Source organism: Malania oleifera, chromosome 2, assembly GCF_029873635.1.
Source record: "Malania oleifera isolate guangnan ecotype guangnan chromosome 2, ASM2987363v1, whole genome shotgun sequence".
NCBI classification, from domain to species: Eukaryota; Viridiplantae; Streptophyta; class Magnoliopsida; order Santalales; family Ximeniaceae; genus Malania; species Malania oleifera.
The window spans coordinates 3712655-3732975 of record NC_080418.1 but is presented as its reverse complement, the minus strand read 5'-3'; the positions used below and the strand labels follow the sequence as shown (position 1 = coordinate 3732975).

The window sequence follows — 20321 nt, the reverse complement described above, 5'->3', positions numbered from 1 at the left end:
TTTGGTGTTTAAATAAGGGCTATTGCATTTACTTCTCACCAAGAAAGCTCATTTACTTATTAAGATCATTTATTGTGCTTTCATTTCTAGGGTTTCCCTAATACTCACTTGCCCTCTTCTTGCTGCTCTTGCTCTTGTTTTTACTCCATTGAAAAAGAGGACATAATGTGAGGATATTGTGGTTATACTCAGCTTAAAGGGAGCATTTAATATTGTATTCACCTCTTGTCAACTATATGTAAAGAAAGACCCTTTGTGAGCCATTGTAAGGTATCTCTAAGTGAGTACCTTGTTGAAGTTCTTTGTGAGCAGTTGTATGTATTGGCTTCTCTGTCTGAAGGAGGATCGTATAGTGGATTTTGGGAATCCTTGAGTTGGTCTCAAGGTGTGGACTTAGGCTGGGTGCCGAACCACGTTAATATTGCCGTGTTAAGTTTCTCTTCTCTCATCTCTCTTTTATACTGCTCATTCATTACCATTTGCTGCACTTTTATATTGTGATATTATGCACTTGTTCTTGGAAAAAATTTTGTGTTTGTAGAAAATTTACATATCCGCGAGAAACGTCTATTCACCCCCCCTTCTAGACCCTCAACCGGGCCAACAAGTGGTATTAAAGCGCCAGTCGCTGAACTTTGGAGTAACTCCCAGGCGAAAAGATCAATATGGCGGATATGTTTGCTTAAGGTCAATCTGTGGACCGTCCCCCCAAATTTTGTAAAACTAACTACCCGGTATGGAAAGATCGAATGTTAATCTTCATCCAGGCCTATGACTACCGAATGTGGAGCGTTATCACTGAAGGAGACTACACCTTCAAGAACGAAGAAGGCGATGACATACCTATTGGAAAACTTCTCGAGGCGGATGCAAAGCTAGCACAACTAAACTTCAAGACCAAGAACTTCCTCTATTGCGCTGTAAATGATGAAGAGTACAACCAAATATGCGGATGCAACACGACTAAGGAAATGTGGGAAAAGCTTCAAGTAACATACGAAGGTACAACCCAGGTAAAAAGGTCAAAAATTTATATGTTGGTAAAAGAATATGATATGTTTAAAATGGAAGAAGGTGAGACAATTACTGCCATGTTTACTCGATTCACACACGTCACAAATGGACTAAAAGCTCTCGGTAGAGAGTACTCTATGGAAGACAATGTGCAGAAAGTCCTTCGCTCATTACTGGAATCTTGGCACGCCAAGTCCACAGCAATTGAAGAAGCAAAGGATCTCTCAAAGGTCACCCTTGACGAACTGATCAGGTCTCTTATGACCTATGAGATTAAGAAGAAAAATGCTGCTGTAGAAGATGAAGTACCCAAGAAGGCTACCGGAATTGCTCTAAAAGTCGGAAAGAAAAAAAGAGCTCGTAGAAGAGAAAGAAAATGATGATGATGATGAAGTTGCCTTCTTTACAAGAAGATTTAGGAATTTTCTGATGAACAAACGAAATGACAAACAAAAGGAGAAAGGAGAATCGAGCATAAGATGCTACAATTGCAAAAAATCGGGCACCGTATGGCCGATTGTCCTCTTTTCAAAAACAATGGCAACAATCAACAGGGAGACAAAAAGAAGTTTAAAGCAATGAACGCAACCGAATGGGATGAACTGGATGGGACCTCAATGGACGAAGAAATCGAGGAAGAAGTTGCTTATTTCTGCCTTATGGCGGACGAACAAAGTGAGGTAAACTTTGATGACAAATATCTCCCTTCTTATGAAGAACTAGAAGAAAATTGTAGAAAACTCTATATTGAATTAAAAGCATCTAAAAGGAAACTCAAACTCTTAGAAGAAAATCATTCAGAATGCAAACAAAAACAAATTTGCTCATATGACACTTTGAAAGAAGAAAATGCATCTTTTAGTCTTGAAAATGAAAAGCTCACTAAGGAGTACATAAATTGCAAAGAGTCTTCTCAAAAGGAAGTTGGAAGCTTAAAAAGACAAATAATCAAAATTCTTCAAGAGAACTCTACATTGAAAAAGAAGGTGGAAGATCAAAACAATACTATTTATAAATTTACAAATGGTAAAGAAAATTTTGATAAGTTACTTGGAGCTCAAAGGTTTGGAATTTTCAAAGAAGGATTAGGATATGGCCTATCGTCTTCAGAATCAATAGGATTTGCAAATCTTTATGCTAAAAGGAGCTCCACATCAAAGAAAAACCCTGCACCTAAACCAAACCCCTCACATGCTAATAAAGTTTGCCTATATTGTGAAAAAATAGGTCATGTACGATTTACTTGTCTCTTTAGGGGAAATAGAGGAAAAAACATGAATTACAAATGGGTGATTAAGAACACTAACCCCATAGGACCCAAGAAAATGTGGGTACCAAAACAAGTCACTTAATGCTGTGTGCAGGTATGCTTGAAGACCGACTCCATAAGAAACAAATGATTTCTCGATAGTGGATGTTCAAGACACATGATGGGAGATGTAAGCAAATTTCTCTCTCTCACCTACAAAAGGGAATGACTAGTCACATTTGGAGACAATGCCAAAGGAAGAATCATTGGTAAAGGTAAAATAGGTAATTCATCCTTGGCTATTGAAAATGTTGCTCTTGCAGATACTCTCAAACACAACTTGTTAAGTGTTAGTCAATTGTGTGATAAAGGGTTAAACATTATTTTTCAATCCACTAAATGTTTAGTAAATGATTTAAATGAAAAAAACCATCCTCATAGGAAAACGTAAATCCAACATATACACAATTGAGTTTGATGACATCAAAACTTGTGACGTTAAATGTTTAGTAGTTACTAATGAAAATTGTTCGTTATGGCATAGGAGACTAGGTCATGCAAGCATGGATCTACTTCATAAACTTTCATCTAAAGAACTAGTAAATGGCCTACCAAAAGACAATTATGTAAAATACAAAATTTGTGATGCATGTCAATATGGAAAACAAGTTAAAACCTCTTTCAAAACCAAGAAAATGATATCTACCTCAAGACCCCTAGAGTTAATGTTGATGACTTCTCAAGGTTTTCATGGGTAATTTTTCTTGCAAACAAAAGTGACACTTGTAATGCATTCATTCATTTTTGTGGAAAAATCCAAAATGAAAAGGGAATGTCAATTGTACACATTAGGAGTGATAGAGGGAGAGAATTTAGAAACAAAGAACTAGAAGACTTTTGCAACGAAAATGACTATTCACACAACTTCTCCACACCAAAAACTCCACAACAAAATGGAGTAATTGAAAGAAAAAATCGAACACTCCAAGAAATGGCTAGGACAATGCTCAATGAACATAACTTGCCAAAATACTTCTGGGCAGAAGCCGTTAGCACAACTTGCTATGTTAGTAACCGCGTCATCATTAGATCCAAGTTAGGGAAAACCCTATACGAGATATGGAAGGGTAGGAAACCTAACATTTCACACTTTAGGGTTTTTGGATGTAAATGTTTCATATTAAATGATAGGGATCATTTGGAGAAATTTGATTCAAAATCCGATGAGGGAATTTTTATAGGATATGCCATGAATAGCAAAGCATATAGGGTATTCAATAAAAGAATTCAAACTGTTCAAGAATCGACCCATGTTGTGTTTGATGAAACAAACCCTCATGCATCCAAAACACCTGTTGAGATAGATGAAGATTATCAAGTCACCACCTTTAGAATTGAAAGAGAATTAGAACAACTTAAGTTAAATAATGATCAAGATACAAACTGTCAAGATACAAACATTGATCATCTAGAATCATCTCTTCAAAAGCCTAATCAACCAGAAGAAGAAGAGAATCATGAACTACCTAAAGCTTGGAAGTTTGTAAAAAATCACCGAACTGATCTTATCATAGGTAGTCCATCCCAAGGAGTTAGCACCAGATCTCACCTAAGAAGTGGATGTAATCATATCGCTTTCGTATCTCATCTAGAACCAAAAAACTTTGAGGAAGCTGAAAATGATGAAAACTAGATAAATGCCATGCAAGAAGAACTCGATCAATTTGAAAGAAACAAAGCATGACACTTAGTTCCTAAACCCAAAAATACTACAATAATGGCACCAAATGGGTGTTTAGGAATAAGAAAGATGAAGATGGGAACATTGTTAGAAACAAAGCTAGATTGGTAGCCCAAGGGTATAACCAACAAGAAGGTATTGACTATGATGAAACTTATGCCCCTGTGGCAAGACTAGAAGCTATTAGAATGCTACTTGCCTTTGCTTGCTACAAAAACTTTAAGTTATTTCAAATGGATATAAAAAGCGCATGTTTAAATGGATACATAAATGAAGAAGTATATGTCAAGCAACCTCCAGGATTTGAGAGCCACACTCATCCTGATTACGTATACAAACTCTCAAAAGCCCTTTATGGACTCAAGCAAGCACTAAGAGCATGGTATGAACGTTTAAGTAAATTTCTCCTAGACAATGGGTTCACAAGAGGAAAATTCGACACTACTCTTTTCTTAAAACATAAGGAGAATGATATGCTCGTCATACAAATTTATGTAGATGATATCATTTTTGGTGCCACCAATGAAACTTTGTGTCAAAATTTTGCTCAAACTGTGTGGGAAACATTTGAGATGAGTATGATTGGTTAACTAACAATCTTCCTAGGATTACACATTAAACAAATGAAACATGGAATCTTTATAAATTAAGCCAAATACATTAAGGACATGTTAAAGAAATTTAGTCTTGAAATGGGTAAGTCTAAAGTAACTCATATGAGCATCACAACAAAACTTGACGCTGATGAAAAAAGGAAAAATGTTGACCAAAAACTCTACTGTGGAATGATCGGTAGTTTGTTGTACCTCACTTCTAGTAGGCCTGATATAATGTTCAGTGTTTGTATATGCGCTAGGTTCCAATCTTGTCCCAAAGAATCTTTAGATACTTAGCAGGCACCCATGACTTAGGACTCTTCTACCATAAGAATGCTCCCTTTGACCTCACATGCTACTCTGATGCTGACTACGGTGGTTGCAAAACCGATAGAAAAAGTACTAGTGGAACATGTCATTTCCTAGGACACTCTCTTGTGTCCTGGTTTTGCAAAAAACAAACCTCCGTAGCTCTCTCAACCACCAAGGTTGAGTATATTGCAGCCGACAGCTGCTGTGCTCAAGCCTTATACATGAAACAATAGCTTGAGGACTTCCGAGTCTTAGTTAAGGGTACTCCAATCCATTGTGACAATACTAGTACCATCAACATTTCAAAAAATCCATGCCTCCATTCTAGAACTAAACATATTAAAATTAGGCACCACTTTATTCGAGACCATGTTCAAAAGGGAGACGTTGAGTTGGTTTATGTTCCTACTGAAAATCAACTCGCCAACATTCTAACTAAGCCACTCAATGAAGAAAGATTCCATAAAATCCAGCATGCCCTAGGCATGTGTACTCCTTCATATATATCATAGGATCCTTATATTGGTACTTACTCCATTCTTTAGCTCATCCTATGCCTAACTCAATTCTTTCTCTCTTCCTGCTCTCGTCGACAAACACAAGGTATTCGTTGCCGAGAAGTCTGTAGTATTCGTCGATGAACACAGGGGTCTCTTCGTCGAATTTGCCTTAATTTTGTCAACGAACACAGGGCCTCGTCGACGAAATCTGTCGGGACACTTCATATTCCCGCTCGAACAAACCCTTCTCTTTACAAACCCTAGCCATCACTATTCACTTCTCTTCTTCTTCTCAACGCTCTGTCTCTTTCTCAACCCACCTTGTCCCATGCACCCTCTCAACCCTCTACGTCACTCCACCTCTCTCTCTCTCTCTCTCTCTCTCTCTCTCTCTCTCTCTCTCTCTCTCTCTCTCTCTCACACCAAAACACTCTTTCTCCACGGCCTCCCCTCTTCTTGGCTTTCCACTCGTCACCGCGCCTACCGTTTCTTCTCCCAGCTCTCTCTTTCCCCTTCCTCCTTCCATGGCTCCCAGACCTAAGCGCCGCACCCTTCAAACCGAGGCTAGTAAAGGCTCCTCTTATCATCCTACCACCTTTCCCTCTCCGATTGCCCCCGCAAACTTCGACCCCCGCTTCGTCTCTCCAGACACCGCCTATCGCTATCAAAATAACATTCTAAAGCGGCACATCGTTTAAGGGAAGATCGTGCCCTCCGACTTCTTTCAGCTCCATTTTCCCACTCTCCTCTCCAAAATTAAAGCTCTTGGATGGGATGCTCTCTTTGACCTAGATGAGCTTGTCTATGAGGACCTAGTTCGTGAATTCTATGCCAATTTTGTTCTCTCACATCGCGGGACCGTCATTCGACTCTCCGAGGACATGTTCTCCGCCATGCTTGGTTGTGCCAATTATCCACTCCGAGGCCTCCCCAAGGCCTCTAGGCCCACACGGTTTGACTGGTTCGACTCACACGCCGCACTTAAACTCATTACTGGTAACCCTTGCATTCCCTCTGTTGCCCGCCCCAAATCCAAGAACCTCACCGTTGAATTTAGGGTCCTCCACCACATGATCACCTACAATCTTTGCCCTCGCACTGTTGGACGGGATTGGGTCACCTTAGGCGATATTTTCAGCATGTACTGCCTCTGGGTTGGGCGTGGTATTTACCTCCCCTCCATCATTGTTCAGAAAATGGAAGAAAGCCTCAAACGACAGCGGGGTTGCCTTCCTTATGGTCGTATCCTCACGACCTTTTTCGATCACTTCGAGCTCATCCGTGCTGGCTTGCCTTGCATTCGTCCTGCGCCCGAGGATATGTACACTGTGGCGACCCTTCCTCGCATGAATTTTGAAAAAGATGATGCAATCAACACGTGGGTCAAAGCCCACGAGCAGGGTCACGTTTCGATCGATGAGGTTGAGGCCGCCATGGAAGCAGAAGAAGAAGAAGGCGAGGATGAGGATACTTCCTATGGCCATTTCCTAGAGCACCCGAACGGCCTTCAGCACGCCATGACACAGTCTGAAATACGTCACCATAATCGTTTTGATTCCCTATATGCGTCCCTTGCCCGACAAGAAAATGCCAACCGTGCTCGCTTTGACACCATTGACGCTTCCTTTGCTGCCCTCTTCGACCGCCTTGGTTGCGCACACAAGTAGCCCTCCATTTCTACTTTCCCCCATTTTTGATTATGGCAAAGGGGGAGAGATATAGGATTTTATTTGAATGTATTTCCAGTTGATGTAGTAGCTTTGTAGTCACTGCAAGTAATGTAGTAATTTAGTATTTCACTGAGATTATTGTACTTAGCAAGTATTGAAATTGTTGAACATAAATGCACTATCTTTGTACCAACATGCTTGAATGATTGATATACTCCACTATTACATATTGATTTTATGCAGGATTACTTGGGAAATGTCTTACTTATAGATAGCATACTGCCAAAAATTTAAATAAAATCTTCATTCATATAATGCAAACATTAAGGGGGAGAATTTATTCAAAGTCTAAACCTATACATTTAGTAAGGGGGAGCATATATCATTTAAAAAAACACTAATGGATTGCCATCATCAAAAAGGGGGAGAATGTTAGACCAAGTGGTTAAGGGTCTTTTATTCCAACTATGTTTTGATGACAACTACCCATTAGCAGTTCTTTAAGGCTACTAACCTTTTTCTCTAGCCATGATCAGCTGCACAGAAAGACACCAAAGCAAATAAGTTTCAAATAAGCCAGAAGCAACTCGTGACATGACCAAAAGTTCAGCCACTCAAAGCATTCATGGACTCTACATCATATGCAAGTGTTCTAAAGACTGAGTGTGAAAGTGAGAAAGATTATTTTGTAAATCCCTTGAATATCGAGTAACTCAAATAAAGAGCAAGAAATGGGCATATCACACACACACAACAAAAACAAGTAAAGCTACTTAAGGTGTCTAAAAACCCTTAAACAGACAAGGACCTTTCTTAGAACTTAAAAGGATTTTTTCTAAAGAAGTAAGAAGGGACTCGTCGACGAACACAGGCTTCGTCGACGAGTATAACACATCCCCTCGTTGACGAACACAGGGTTCTCGTCGGCGAAAAGAAATCGAGAGTTGCCTGAATTGAGAACCAGCAACTCGTCGACGAATATAGGATTTTGTTGACGAATATATTGAAGAGCTCGTCGATGAACACAGGGTTTTTTTCGATGAAAAGAAACTGAGAGTTTCCTGAATTTAGAACTAGCAACTCGTCGACGAACACAGGGTTTCGTCGACAAATATATTAAAGAGCTCGTCGACGAACACAGGGTTCTCGTTGACAAAAAGAAACCGAGACTTGTTTGAATTCAGAATTAGCAACTCGTTGAAGAACACAGGGCTTCGTCGACGAATACACTGAAGAGCTCGTCGACGAAGTTCAGATCTCGTCGATGAATGTCAGGCTGCAGGGGTCATTAAATGCAGCAGAACTACCAGTTTGACCCTTGTCTTGCATCAATAAATGCCCAACGGCTCTCCAGCACCCAGCTCGCCTATTTGGTATTTAAATAAGGGTTATTGCATTTACTTATCACCAAGAAAGCTCATTTACTTATTAAGATCATTTATTGTGCTTTCGTTTCTAGGGTTTCCCTAATACTCACTTTCCCTCTTCTTGCTGCTCTTGCTCTTGTTTTTACTCCATTGAAAAGAGGACATAGTCTGAGGATATTGTGGTAATACTCAGCTCAAAGGGAGCATTTAATATTGTATTTACCTCTTGTCAACTACTTGTAAAGAAAGGCTCTTTGTGAGCCATTATAAGGTATCTCTAAGTGAGTACCTTGTTGAAGCTCTTTGTGAGCAGTTGTGTGTATTAGCTTCTCCGCCTAAAGGAGGATCGTATAGTGGATTTTGGGAATCCTTGAGTTGGTCTTAAGGCGTGGACTTAGGCTGGGTGCTGAACCACATTAATATCGCAGCGTTAAGTTTCTTTTCTCTCCTCTCTATTTTATACTGCTCATTCATTACCATTTGCTGCACTTTTATATTGTAATATTATGCACTTGTTCTTGGCAAGATTTTTGTGTTTGAAGAAAATTTGTATATCAGCGAGAAATGTCTATTCACCCCCCCTCTAGATGCTCAACCGGGCCAACACTTTCATATCAAATTCCTCTAACAATTACTGCTTTAATTTTCTGATTTCATCTATATCTGATCCTGCGACTAGCATATCATCAACATATAACAGTAGAATAATATAGCTAGCACGATACCTTTAGAAGTAGTAGCAGTGGTCGACATTGCATTTTTGAAAATTGTCTCTCTGCATATAGCTGTCGAATTTCTTGTACCACTGTCTAGGAACTTGTTTGAGACCATACAAACTCTTTTTCAATTTGAATACAAGATTCTCTTTACCTTTTTTCTGAGAAACCTTCTGGCTGTTGCATATAGATTTCCTCATCAAGATCACCATGAAGAAATGCCGTCTTCACGTCCAACTGTTCATGATGTAAACCCTCTGAGGCAGCAATACTTAGAACAGATCTGATGGTTCTTATTTTGACAACTGGTGCAAAGATGTCGGTGTAGTCAATTCCTTCCTCTGCTCGAAGCCTTTAACTACCAACCGAGCCTTGTACCTCCTGGATCCATCATGTTCTTCTTTGATCCTGTAAATTCATTTGTTGTGTAGAGCCTTTTTACCATTGGGCAACTTAGCTAGTTCCCATATTTTGTTGGAGTTAAGAGATTTCAACTCGTCTTTCATTGCAAACTTCCACTTACTCGCATCTCCTGCCTGACATGCTTCAACATAGCATTCAGGTTCTCCTCCATCTGTAAAAAGTAAATGGCTCACATACCTCATGTTTGGTACCTGTTGTCGAGAAGATCTTCTAAGCTCTGGTGCTGGAATAGGAGGTGGTGGTGCAACAATCTGCTCCACATGTCCCCCTGCTCGAGGAATCTCGGTAGTCTGCTGAGGATTCTCGGTGTTCTGTTGATGTGTCCTTACACCTTCTAAAACATCATCCACATCTACAAAGGTCGTTTTAGACTCTGTAGATTCTGTTGTGTGTTTATCTTTGTATATCACCATTTCATCAAAAATCACATCTCTGCTTATGATTACCTTTTTGTTTTCATCATCCTAAATGCGGTATCCATATTCATCTTCACCATAACCGATGAAAGTGCATTTCCAAGATTTTAGATCCAGCTTATTCCTGACATGATCATTGATATGTACATATACAATACAACCAAAAACTTTCAAATGTGAAAGTCTTACCTCTTTGTTACTCCAAACTTCCTTTGGTAGACTATAGTCCAATGATACTGATGGACTTCTGTTTATCAAATAAGCTGCTGTATTGATTGCTTCTGCCCAAAATATCTTTGACAAGCCTGACTGCATACGCATGCTTTTGGCTTTTTCTATCAACGTTCTGTTCATCCGCTCGGCTACGCCGTTGTGTTGAGGCGTACCTAACATAGTTCTTTCCATTTTGATACCATGTTCATAGCATAATTTCTCAAACTCGGTGTCAACATACTCTCCACTGTTATCTATTCTCAGCTTTTTGATTTTCAAACCAATTTCGTTTTCTACCATCGCTTTCCAAATTTTAAAAGCATAAAAAACATCAGATTTATACCTCAGGAAGTAAACCCATACATTCCGTAAATGATCATCGATAAACGTGACGAAGTAATGCTTTCCACCTGTGGACGGAACGATTGTTGGTCCCCATACATCTGAATGGACTAGCTCAAGTCTCTTTCGGGGTACTGACGTTTGTCTGAAAACGGACTCTCTTCTGTTTCCCAAATATGCAATCCTCACTTGTGTCAATTTTCACCGACTGTAAATCACTCAACTTACCCTTTAAGTGCATTACCCTGAGTCCTTTCTCACTCAGGTGTCCAAGTCATTGATTCCATAAATTGCTATCATCATTTCCCGTAACAATTGTAATAGACATGCATGCATCAGGAGTTACATAAAGAGTACCACTTTTCTTACCTCGAGCAATTGTCAATGCACCCTTCAAAATCTTCCATTCATCACCAATGAAAGATGTGTTATAACCTTCATCTGCCAATTGACCGACTAAGATCAAATTCTTCCTCAGGTCTAGAATATACCTGACATCTCTCAGTTTTCATACTGATCCATTCATTTTGATCTTCACTGTCCCCTTACCGACAATGTCGCAAGGTTGATCATTGCCTAGATATACTTTACCGAAATTACCTGATGTATACTCTTCTAGGCAATCTCTACTGCAAGTGACATGGAATGAAGCTCTAAACTCTAACACCCAAGACTCCTTTTTGCTCTCCAAAGAGCAGATCAACAAATCATCATTTTTGGAAGCAATATTTGCTTCTGTCTTTGCCCTCATCTTGTATTCTTTCTTCTGACTTCTGTACTGGTTTTTGTAATGACCAGTTTTTTCATAGTTCTTGCACTCAATAACTTTTGTACTCTGGGAACCTGTGTCCTCAAAACCTCTGGTATTTCTAGATTTAGATTGCTTAGGCCTAGATCTGCTGCGGTTGTTTGATCGTCCATGCTTATTTCCTCTGCCTCGGCTTTCCATGTTCAAGTCTGAACTCGAAGTAGAGCCATGAGTTGACTGCATTCTGATTTCCTCCGTCAAAATCATGCTGACGACCTCATCGTATACAAGCTTCAATTTTCCTGCGGAGCTACTGATGGCAGTAACAACACCATTCCAACTTTCGGACAACTGACTGAGAATCAGTAGGGCACGAATCTCATTATCAAACATTATCCCAATTGAGGTGAGTTGATCCGACAACTCATTGAAATTATTCAAATGCTTGCTGAAACTTTCACCTGCAGACATGCTCATAGTAAATAGTCTTTTCATGAGATGTACCTTATTTGCGGTTGAAGGTTGCTTGTACATATTAGAGAGCGCATCCATCAAGGACTTGGTGGATGATATATGCTTGATATTGAACGCCACAAACTTTGACAACGTCATTCTGATGGCTCCGAGAACTTTTCGATCAAGCAACTCCTACTCGTCCTCGTTCATAGAAGCTGGCGTGCCCTTCAATGGTAAGTGTAATTCCTTCCCAAACAAATAATCTTCTATCTACATCTTTCAAAAACCGAAATTGTTGCCATTGAACATTTTGATTTTTGAGCTCTTTTCGTTCGACATCTCGATTCACTGATCTAGAGATGAAATTAGCTCAAATGGATAGTACGATTGGATCCAGAACGGTTGAAAACCTTAGAAATGGTTCAAGTCGTTCGAAAAATAGACTTAAAACGACTTCGAAAAGCTCAGTCAAAGTTATGGTCAAACATGGTCAAATTGGTCAATTACGCTAACGTGGTAGTGGGGTCCACCTGTTTACATGGCAGTGTGGGGCCCACTGCTGGCGTGGCAGCCTACTGACGTGGCAGTGACGTGGCGTGCTGGCGTGGCGGCTGACGCAGTGACGTTGACGTGACGGGTTCTGATATGGCGAGTCAGATTCGGGTCGGGGACTGGTTCTCGAGTTGATCCGGTTTGAGTGAGTCATCGGGTCGGGTCAGGTTGAGGCGGTCCGAGTGAGAAAGACGCGTGGGGCACGTGAGCAGTAGTCACCAGCGCTTGATCGGTGCATGGCGAGGTGTCCTGCTCCGGAGAGGCGCGTGAGGGCGTGTGAGGCTTCGTCTAAGCTCCTTTCGAGCTCCATTTTGCATGGTTCTCTTCGTCTCAGTGAGCTGAATGTGATGGTGGCCTCAAAATTCAGTTTCGAGCTACTGGACAGAGTTCTGATTTGGGGATCACTTCTGATCTGGCTTTTCTACTCCAACCGGGCTCTAATATCACTTGTTAGGACCATGTGAACAACCAGAAAATATGACACTAGAAATTTAACGTGATTCGGTCAATATCGACCTACGCTCACGGAGCACACCACAAATTTACTATTCGCTGGAAAAAAAATACAACTCTCTCACTCTCTTCCTCTCCTCTCTTTCTTCCTCCTCTCTTTCTTCTCTCTGCTCTCTGAGCTTCTCACTTGTTTATATCACAACTCTCCATAGCTCTATTTATAGGGCTTGGAATCAATTTACAATTAAATATATTAAATTACAAATGGGAAGTTTCATCTATCAAGATAAAATCAAGATAAATGGAAAAAAATGCAAATCGCGTTTCCAACTCTGCACGCGTCTCCAGCTTCTGGCTCCAGCCTGTCTCCAGCTTCTGGCTCCAGCCTGTCTCCAGCTACAACATTATTGACTTAGAGAAAGCATATGATAGGGTACCTAGGAAAATTCTATGGTGAGTTTTAGAAAAAAAAAAGTGTATATATATAGTAGATATATTGATGTCATCGAGGATATGTACGAGGGAGTAATGACTAGTGTAAGGACTATAGATGGAGAAACTAGAGAATTTCCAATCATCATAGGTGTACATCAAGGATTTGCTTTGAGCTCTTATCTTTTTAATTTAGTGATAGACCAATTGATTAAAAACATTCCAAATGAGGTTCCATGGTGTATGTTGTTCGCAGATGATATTGTATTGATTGATGAAATTAGGGGCGGAGTAGAGGTTAAGTTAATATTATGGAGAGAAGTTTTGGAATTTAAAGACTTTAGGATAAGTAGAAATAAGACAAAATATATGAAATGTAATTTTAATAATGGTAGGAGGAATATTGGAGACAAAGTTAAACTTGATAATGAAGAAATAAATAGCACTTGTAGATTTCGATACCTTGGACCTATTATGCAAGCTGAACGAAAAATTGAAGATGGTGTGATGCATAAAATTTAAGCAGGTAGGGTAAATGGAGAAGTACTTCAAGTGTGCTTTATGATCATAAAATATCCTTAAAATTAAATGGGAAGTTTTATAGGATGACTGTAAGACCAGTTATATGAATCATAATGATGGCGATGAAAAAATAAAATATCTAAAATGTAAAAGTTATTTAGATGAGAATGCTTAGATGGATGAGTGATAACGCTGAAAGATAAATTAAGGAATGAATATATTCGCAATAAGTTAAATGTAGTTCCTATAGAAGATAAGATAAGAGAGTGACGACTCAGATGATTTAGGCACTTGCAATGTAGGCCGCATAGTGCACCATTAAGTAATAGCGAGTTAGTTACTATTGGGGGGGGGTAGTAGAAGGGGTTAGGATAGACCTAAATAACTTGGAATGAGATAGTAAATAAGGATTTAATAGTCCTAAATTTGTCAAAAGAAATGGTCTATGATTGCATAAATTGATGGAAAATGATTCATATAGTTGCCTCCACCTAGTGGGACTTAAGGCGTAGTTTTGTTTTTGTTGTATAGTAATTTTTTTAATGTATATTATTTGTAATTTTATTATTTTAATCATATTTTTATAATATTATTTGACTTAAATATGAAAATGAGTATTTTTTAATTAAGTTTTTAAATTTGTATTAGTTTTATAAATGTTAACCAAACAAATTACTAATTTTTAGTTTTTAGTTTCTATTTTTGATTTTTGGTTTTCGTTTCTGATTTTCTTTTCTCTAACTTTTGACAATAACACTAAAGGACCCCTTATCAAAAAAGTTAAAAGCTAAAAAAATTGGTCAATAAACATGTCAAACCTAACTTTTTCTTTTAAAAAAGAAGTTGAGTCAAAAAAGAGTACAAACTCATGTTGAGTTACCGAAAAAAAATATTATCATCAATTGTAGACATTACGTGAGATTTATAATGCATTAATTTTGTTACATTATGTTATCATTCTTTTATCCGACAAGTTATAATTAGGGGTCACAAAATGGGTCGCAACCCAATGAGTGACTCGTTATATTTCTATTTAAAATGGGTTTGGGTTTAAGGAATGACCCGTTTATAAATGAGTCAACTTGAATCTAGTTCACTTAATAAACCAGATCACCCATTTAATTTTTTATAAAAAATTTTAAATTCTCTATATATGTATAAATTATGATATTCGATGCTTGTATGATCTACCATGTATTTTTTAAATAAATAGAGATAAGATATAAGTTATATAACTATATTTTTTGAAATATTTAGGAGGAAAAGAATGATAAATAGATTGTAAGTACTATATTTTAAAATTTAAATCACTTCAAAAAATATTTAAAGGAAAAAAATAACTCGAATAATAAATAAGTGTTATTGACTCACAAATGTTAAGATATTAATAAGAAAAGAATAAATGAGTGCTGTTTTTTTTTTTTTTAAAGAAGATTTAACTCATACTTGGTGAAATTTTAAAGAAAAAAATTAAATAAATATATTATATATTTCGTAACTTGTATTTAACAGAATATTTGTTTATACCATTTATTAATTGATCAGGTTTGGGTTTATGATTTACTCATCTATTTGTAAATTGGTCAAGTCGAATCCAACCTGTTTAAGTCCCACCCGTTTATAACTTGACCCATTAACTTGTTTTACCAATCCTAGTTATAATTTTTATGTGCATGATAAATAAATTAATATTCCTTTTATATAATTTATTAGAGGTGTTTTGAGGTGATTTGTTTGAGGTAGAAAGAGAAATGTTACTCATCATTTACCAACAAACATTCACTCGAGGCCATCTCTCTTGGTCCGGGTTAGGGTTAGGGTTTTGGTGGAAACCATGGAACTCTGCTCGAATCCTTATTAATGACCCCTCATATATTTTACTTGTTTTAAAAACTGTGTTAATTAATATTATAATGATCATCATTAATTATCATCAGCCATCTCACTAATCTAATATGTATATATTTTTTTAAAAAAGAAAAATTTACTAATATCATGTCGTGGAAGTGTGTACATAACGTAAACTAGAAATATATAGATGAGAAGAGTCAAACAGTAACGTGCAAGTATGGGAGTGTGCTGAGTGCAATGCGTCGCGACGCCAACACATCACTCGTTAACCACGCGCCCATGAGGCGGTCAATCCACGCCCCTCCCCTACCTATTGTACTGTTTACAAGAGAAGGCCGTACACATTTCTAGTGACCTTAATACCCTTCCTGCTCACCCTAAACTCCCTCGTTCCCCGGGGCGGAACTGTCCAAATAGGTATCGAAAGAGTTCGCATAGTTTGTTCCTCTGCTGCCAAACTCCAATATTGTAATCTCTCTCTCTCTCTAGAATGCAATTCTCCAGTGTGATTGTGATAGTCTTATATAACATTATTTATTTTATATATGCATATTATATTCAACTAATTACAGTACGTGGATCGATCCATTCTACACTAGACTAATTAAAGTAGCTATGGCTGTTTCCTAGCTCCCTCTCTCTCTCTCTCTCTCTCTCTCTCTCTCTCTCTCTCTCTCTCTCCCTCTCTTTCTCAAACTATTATAAATACTCATTCCAACAAGGTCATTCTCTTCAACAACAAGCTTCTCTGCTACAAGATTTTACTACACATATATATAACCTCCTCCTACCTCCTTATTCTTTCCAGCTTCTTCCTTCTTCCTCTTGTTTTTTTTTGTATTTTTTTTTCTTTCTTTTGGATCGATATCATCCGGTGATCGTCACAGGATCAACAGCAGACATGGGGGGATCGTCGCCGTGCGCTTCGTGCAAGCTTTTGAGACGCCGCTGCGCCAAGGACTGCATCTTCGCTCCATACTTCCCCTCCGACGATCCGCACAAGTTCGCCATCGTTCACAAGGTCTTCGGCGCTAGCAATGTCAGCAAAATGCTCCAGGTCTCCCTCCTCCCTTCCCCTCTCTATGTGGCTTATCTCACTTAATTGTTAAGTGAGACGAGTCATTTCAGGGCGAACTAGTTCGGGCAGTTCGGGCCTGTAACCAAACCCTAGGTGCTAAAAGAATGCTTTGTCTTAGCACCTTGGTATTAGATCTAGTTTGTTTCGTACTTGGATTTATCGTAGGAGCTAGGTTAATTAGCGTATTTATGATTTGATGAGAATGATGGATCGATGTGCCTATGCAGGAGCTCCCGATCCACCAGAGAGCGGATGCGGTGACGAGCCTAGTCTACGAGGCGAATGCGAGAGCACGGGACCCGGTTTATGGGTGCGTCGGTGCGATATCGTATCTGCAGAACCAAGTGTCCCAGCTGCAAATGCAGCTTGCGGTGGCTCAGGCGGAGATACTGTGCATCCAGATGCAGCAAGACCCGAGTGCACCCACCCCTGGCAGCGGCGGCGGCGGCCACCACATATCGTCTGACCACCAAGATCAGCACTACCACCACCACTACCATCACGATCACAAGTCTTCCGCGTCGATTTTGAATACTAGTTCTAATACCAACAGTTACTTAGAAAGCATTCCTCAATACATCACCACTGCGTTTGCTGCTTCTTCTAGCAATGTAAATGTACTGCAGGACCCTCTAAAGCGAGAGTCCCCTTGGGCTTAATTAATTTTTATTTAGTTTACTTGAATTAATTTAACTTCCTCTTCCATTATTACTGATTAATTAACCCTAATTAATGATCTTCTCTCTCTCTCTCTCTCTCTCTCTCTCTCTCTCTCTCTCTAGCTAGGAGAGAGTGCAATGGATTTATGCATGTATGGGGTCAAAGCCAAACATGTGAGATATATATATTGAGTAGACCAGAAATCAATTTCACCTTATATGCTTTTCTTTGATTAAGTCGTGCATGGGGGCAAGTAGGGAGTCTTCTCTTCTCTCTCTCTCTCTCTCTCTCTCTCTCTCTCTCTCTCTCTCTCTCTCTCTCTCTCTCTCTCATATAAGACTGCATTTTTGTTCCGTTATGAAAACCTAAAAAGTCTAGTTAATTTAATCAAGATTTCCTTTTTGGGGGCTTGAGTTTGATTAAGAACAGTTGTGAAATCTGTCAGGCAAACACTGCCTTAAGGCTCATTTTGGATTTAGGTTCAAGCTTAATTTCTGATTTTAAAAATGTGATTCATCAAACTATCAAAGGGTAAATCTAGCTAGCTTATTAATTTGTAGTGTAAAGTGACTTTTTAATTGATGATATTAAATAATTCAATATTTTTCCCAAAAATAAAAGCATCACAGTCTATATATGCATGGCCATTTCTTTAAGACCAACCAATTGATCTACATGTTAAATTAGGGTAATGTTTAGGAGTACTAATAAACCAAAAACAAAACAAAGGCTATCCTCGATCATTGCAATTGGCTAATTTAAGGTAACCTTTGAAAATTTTCATAATTTAACGTTGAAACATTTTCGTGTACTCCCACTCGACACGTCAAGGATAAATTTCTTGATTAAAGGGTAAAGTTAGATTTCCTAAAATGTGTGTCCCGAAAGTATCTTGGGCATACATAGAGCACATGTGACATCTGGATGTAGCACAAGCTTTGTGTGTGCCCTAGATACTCCTAGTTGGATTACAAATTTTGGAATAGCAAGTACTTCTATTGATTATTATAATTCAAATTCAAAGATTATTCAATACTCTTAGTATATACATTCCCTCTTTCGCGTGATTGTAGACTTGAAATTTATATTAATTTATTGCGAGATTTGTGCTTCTGTGAGTGGGAGGCAAACAAAAATGATCGACTTTGCATTTGGGAGCATGAAGTCGAGTTTTAGATTCAAAATCATGTGAATTTGGATTGAATTCACATAATAAAAGGTCGTATTAAGTTCTTTTAAATTTATATAAATTCAAACTAAAGATTGAACTACACTATCCTCTCAAACATAGCATGAGAATTTTGAATAACTACTCTAATTCATTTGAGGAATGAAAAATTGTCTATGTATTTAATTATAATCTATTGTTAACTTTTTATCATGTCCCCTATAAACATTCTATTAGTAAAGTTTGAGACTTTTGTGTCGGGGGTGCCAAGTTGAAGCCTTGGAAGGAGCGAGAAGGGATATAGGATAAAGATGAATTATCTTTCATTGTCTAAATCCATTATGTGCTTCCAATCGACAACAATATATATATTGTTGTCGTCGTATCAATACATATGAGGCGATTGAGATGTAAATTTTACACCATCTAGATATTCAAGGTGCCAATTAGCTAGAAGAGTGGGGATTAATAGTTCAATGAAAATTGATTTGAAAAATACTATCTTATAGAAACTGTTCTTACACATAAGATTTAAGGCTTACAAATAAAAACTACCACATAATTAACTAAGTAGTTATGGAGGTGTACTACTAAAACATGGAAACATAGAAATGGAATATCAAATTTTCAAGCAGCTATATATTCTGGCAATCATTTGTTGGAAAATTTGGAAGGAGAGGAGCAGAAGAATCTTCAAGAAAAATTACTCCACAGCCGCAAATGTGTATGATAGTTGTTTATCAAACCTGTACCTTTGGACTAGGTCTAACTCCCTCCAGGGCCAGCTCTGCCTTTAGGCAGTTGAGGCACCCGCTTAGGGCCCCCAAATTTTTTCTTAATATAATAATATAGTTTTTGAGTCCCAAAATTAAATAATATTAACATTATTTATTATTTTCTATTCCCATAATTAGTGATTTTGCATTTCAAAAAGTTAGAAAAATTAATTTTAAATAAAAATAAAAATAAAATAAAATATTAAGAGTCCTTGATTAAATCATTCGCCTAGGACCCCATATTGTAAAGAGCCGGCCTTGCCTCCCTCTTGTTTCATTTAGACTGGAAAGAGTTTTCCTGCATTTGCTCTGATTTGGGAGGGTGATTTCGCTCATTAATTTCTCCCACTTTGTCATTTTCTTCCGCTTGGGAGGAATTAAGCTGCTTGCTTGTCTATCCTTTAAAAAATTTACACTTTCTTTTAAAATTTTTTTTTCAAAACTCCAATTAAGTGAACAATTTTTTTTTTGGTTCTGATAATCTAGGGACTCCAGCCTCCATCGCTCCACTTTAGATATTATGGTGCGCCAATAATTAAGTGAACAATTATTAGATTGGACTACATAACTGCATCATATTTTAGATAATTAATTACATCTTTAGCTTTTGCATAATCTCTAAATCATAATTATCTATTTTGCTAAAAAATTATCTCAACCATCCAAAACCAACAAGGATTACGTGTGATGTTTGAAATGTTATTAGGTTAAACAACTTAGTAATTTCTCGGGTCACATTTAGTGAAGCGATTATTTTTCAATGATGAATTTTAAACTTTATGCCAAAGGATCATCTTCTACAACTATTTCTCATTAAGTGCTCCCTCAAAAAAATAAAGTCAATTTGCTCTATAAAGGGCATTTGGCCGGTTGAGTGCCGCAAAAAAAAAAAAAAAAGGGAAGTGAGAAGAAGTAGCTTTTTTTTGGGAGTGTTGGGTACGTATAGGAATTCAATGAATCCAACCAAAGGGGAAGGTGCGATATCCATTTTAATCACTGTTGTCCATTGGAAGATAGCTGTGTTAAACAGCACCATTCCCACAAGTAATTGATAAGATCATATGGG

The 20321-nt window shown here is 38.1% G+C and overlaps 1 protein-coding gene across 1 annotated transcript; it reads left to right on the top strand.

Moving 5' to 3' along the window:
* The first annotated feature begins 16313 nt into the window (after positions 1-16313).
* LOC131148532 (LOB domain-containing protein 12-like) lies at positions 16314-17528 on the top strand. Its single transcript, XM_058098284.1, has 2 exons — positions 16314-16630; positions 16879-17528. Exons 1-2 carry the CDS (start codon positions 16475-16477, stop codon positions 17308-17310), a joined length of 588 nt encoding a protein of 195 aa, XP_057954267.1. The 5' UTR covers positions 16314-16474; the 3' UTR covers positions 17311-17528.
* Positions 17529-20321: the final 2793 nt, after the last annotated feature.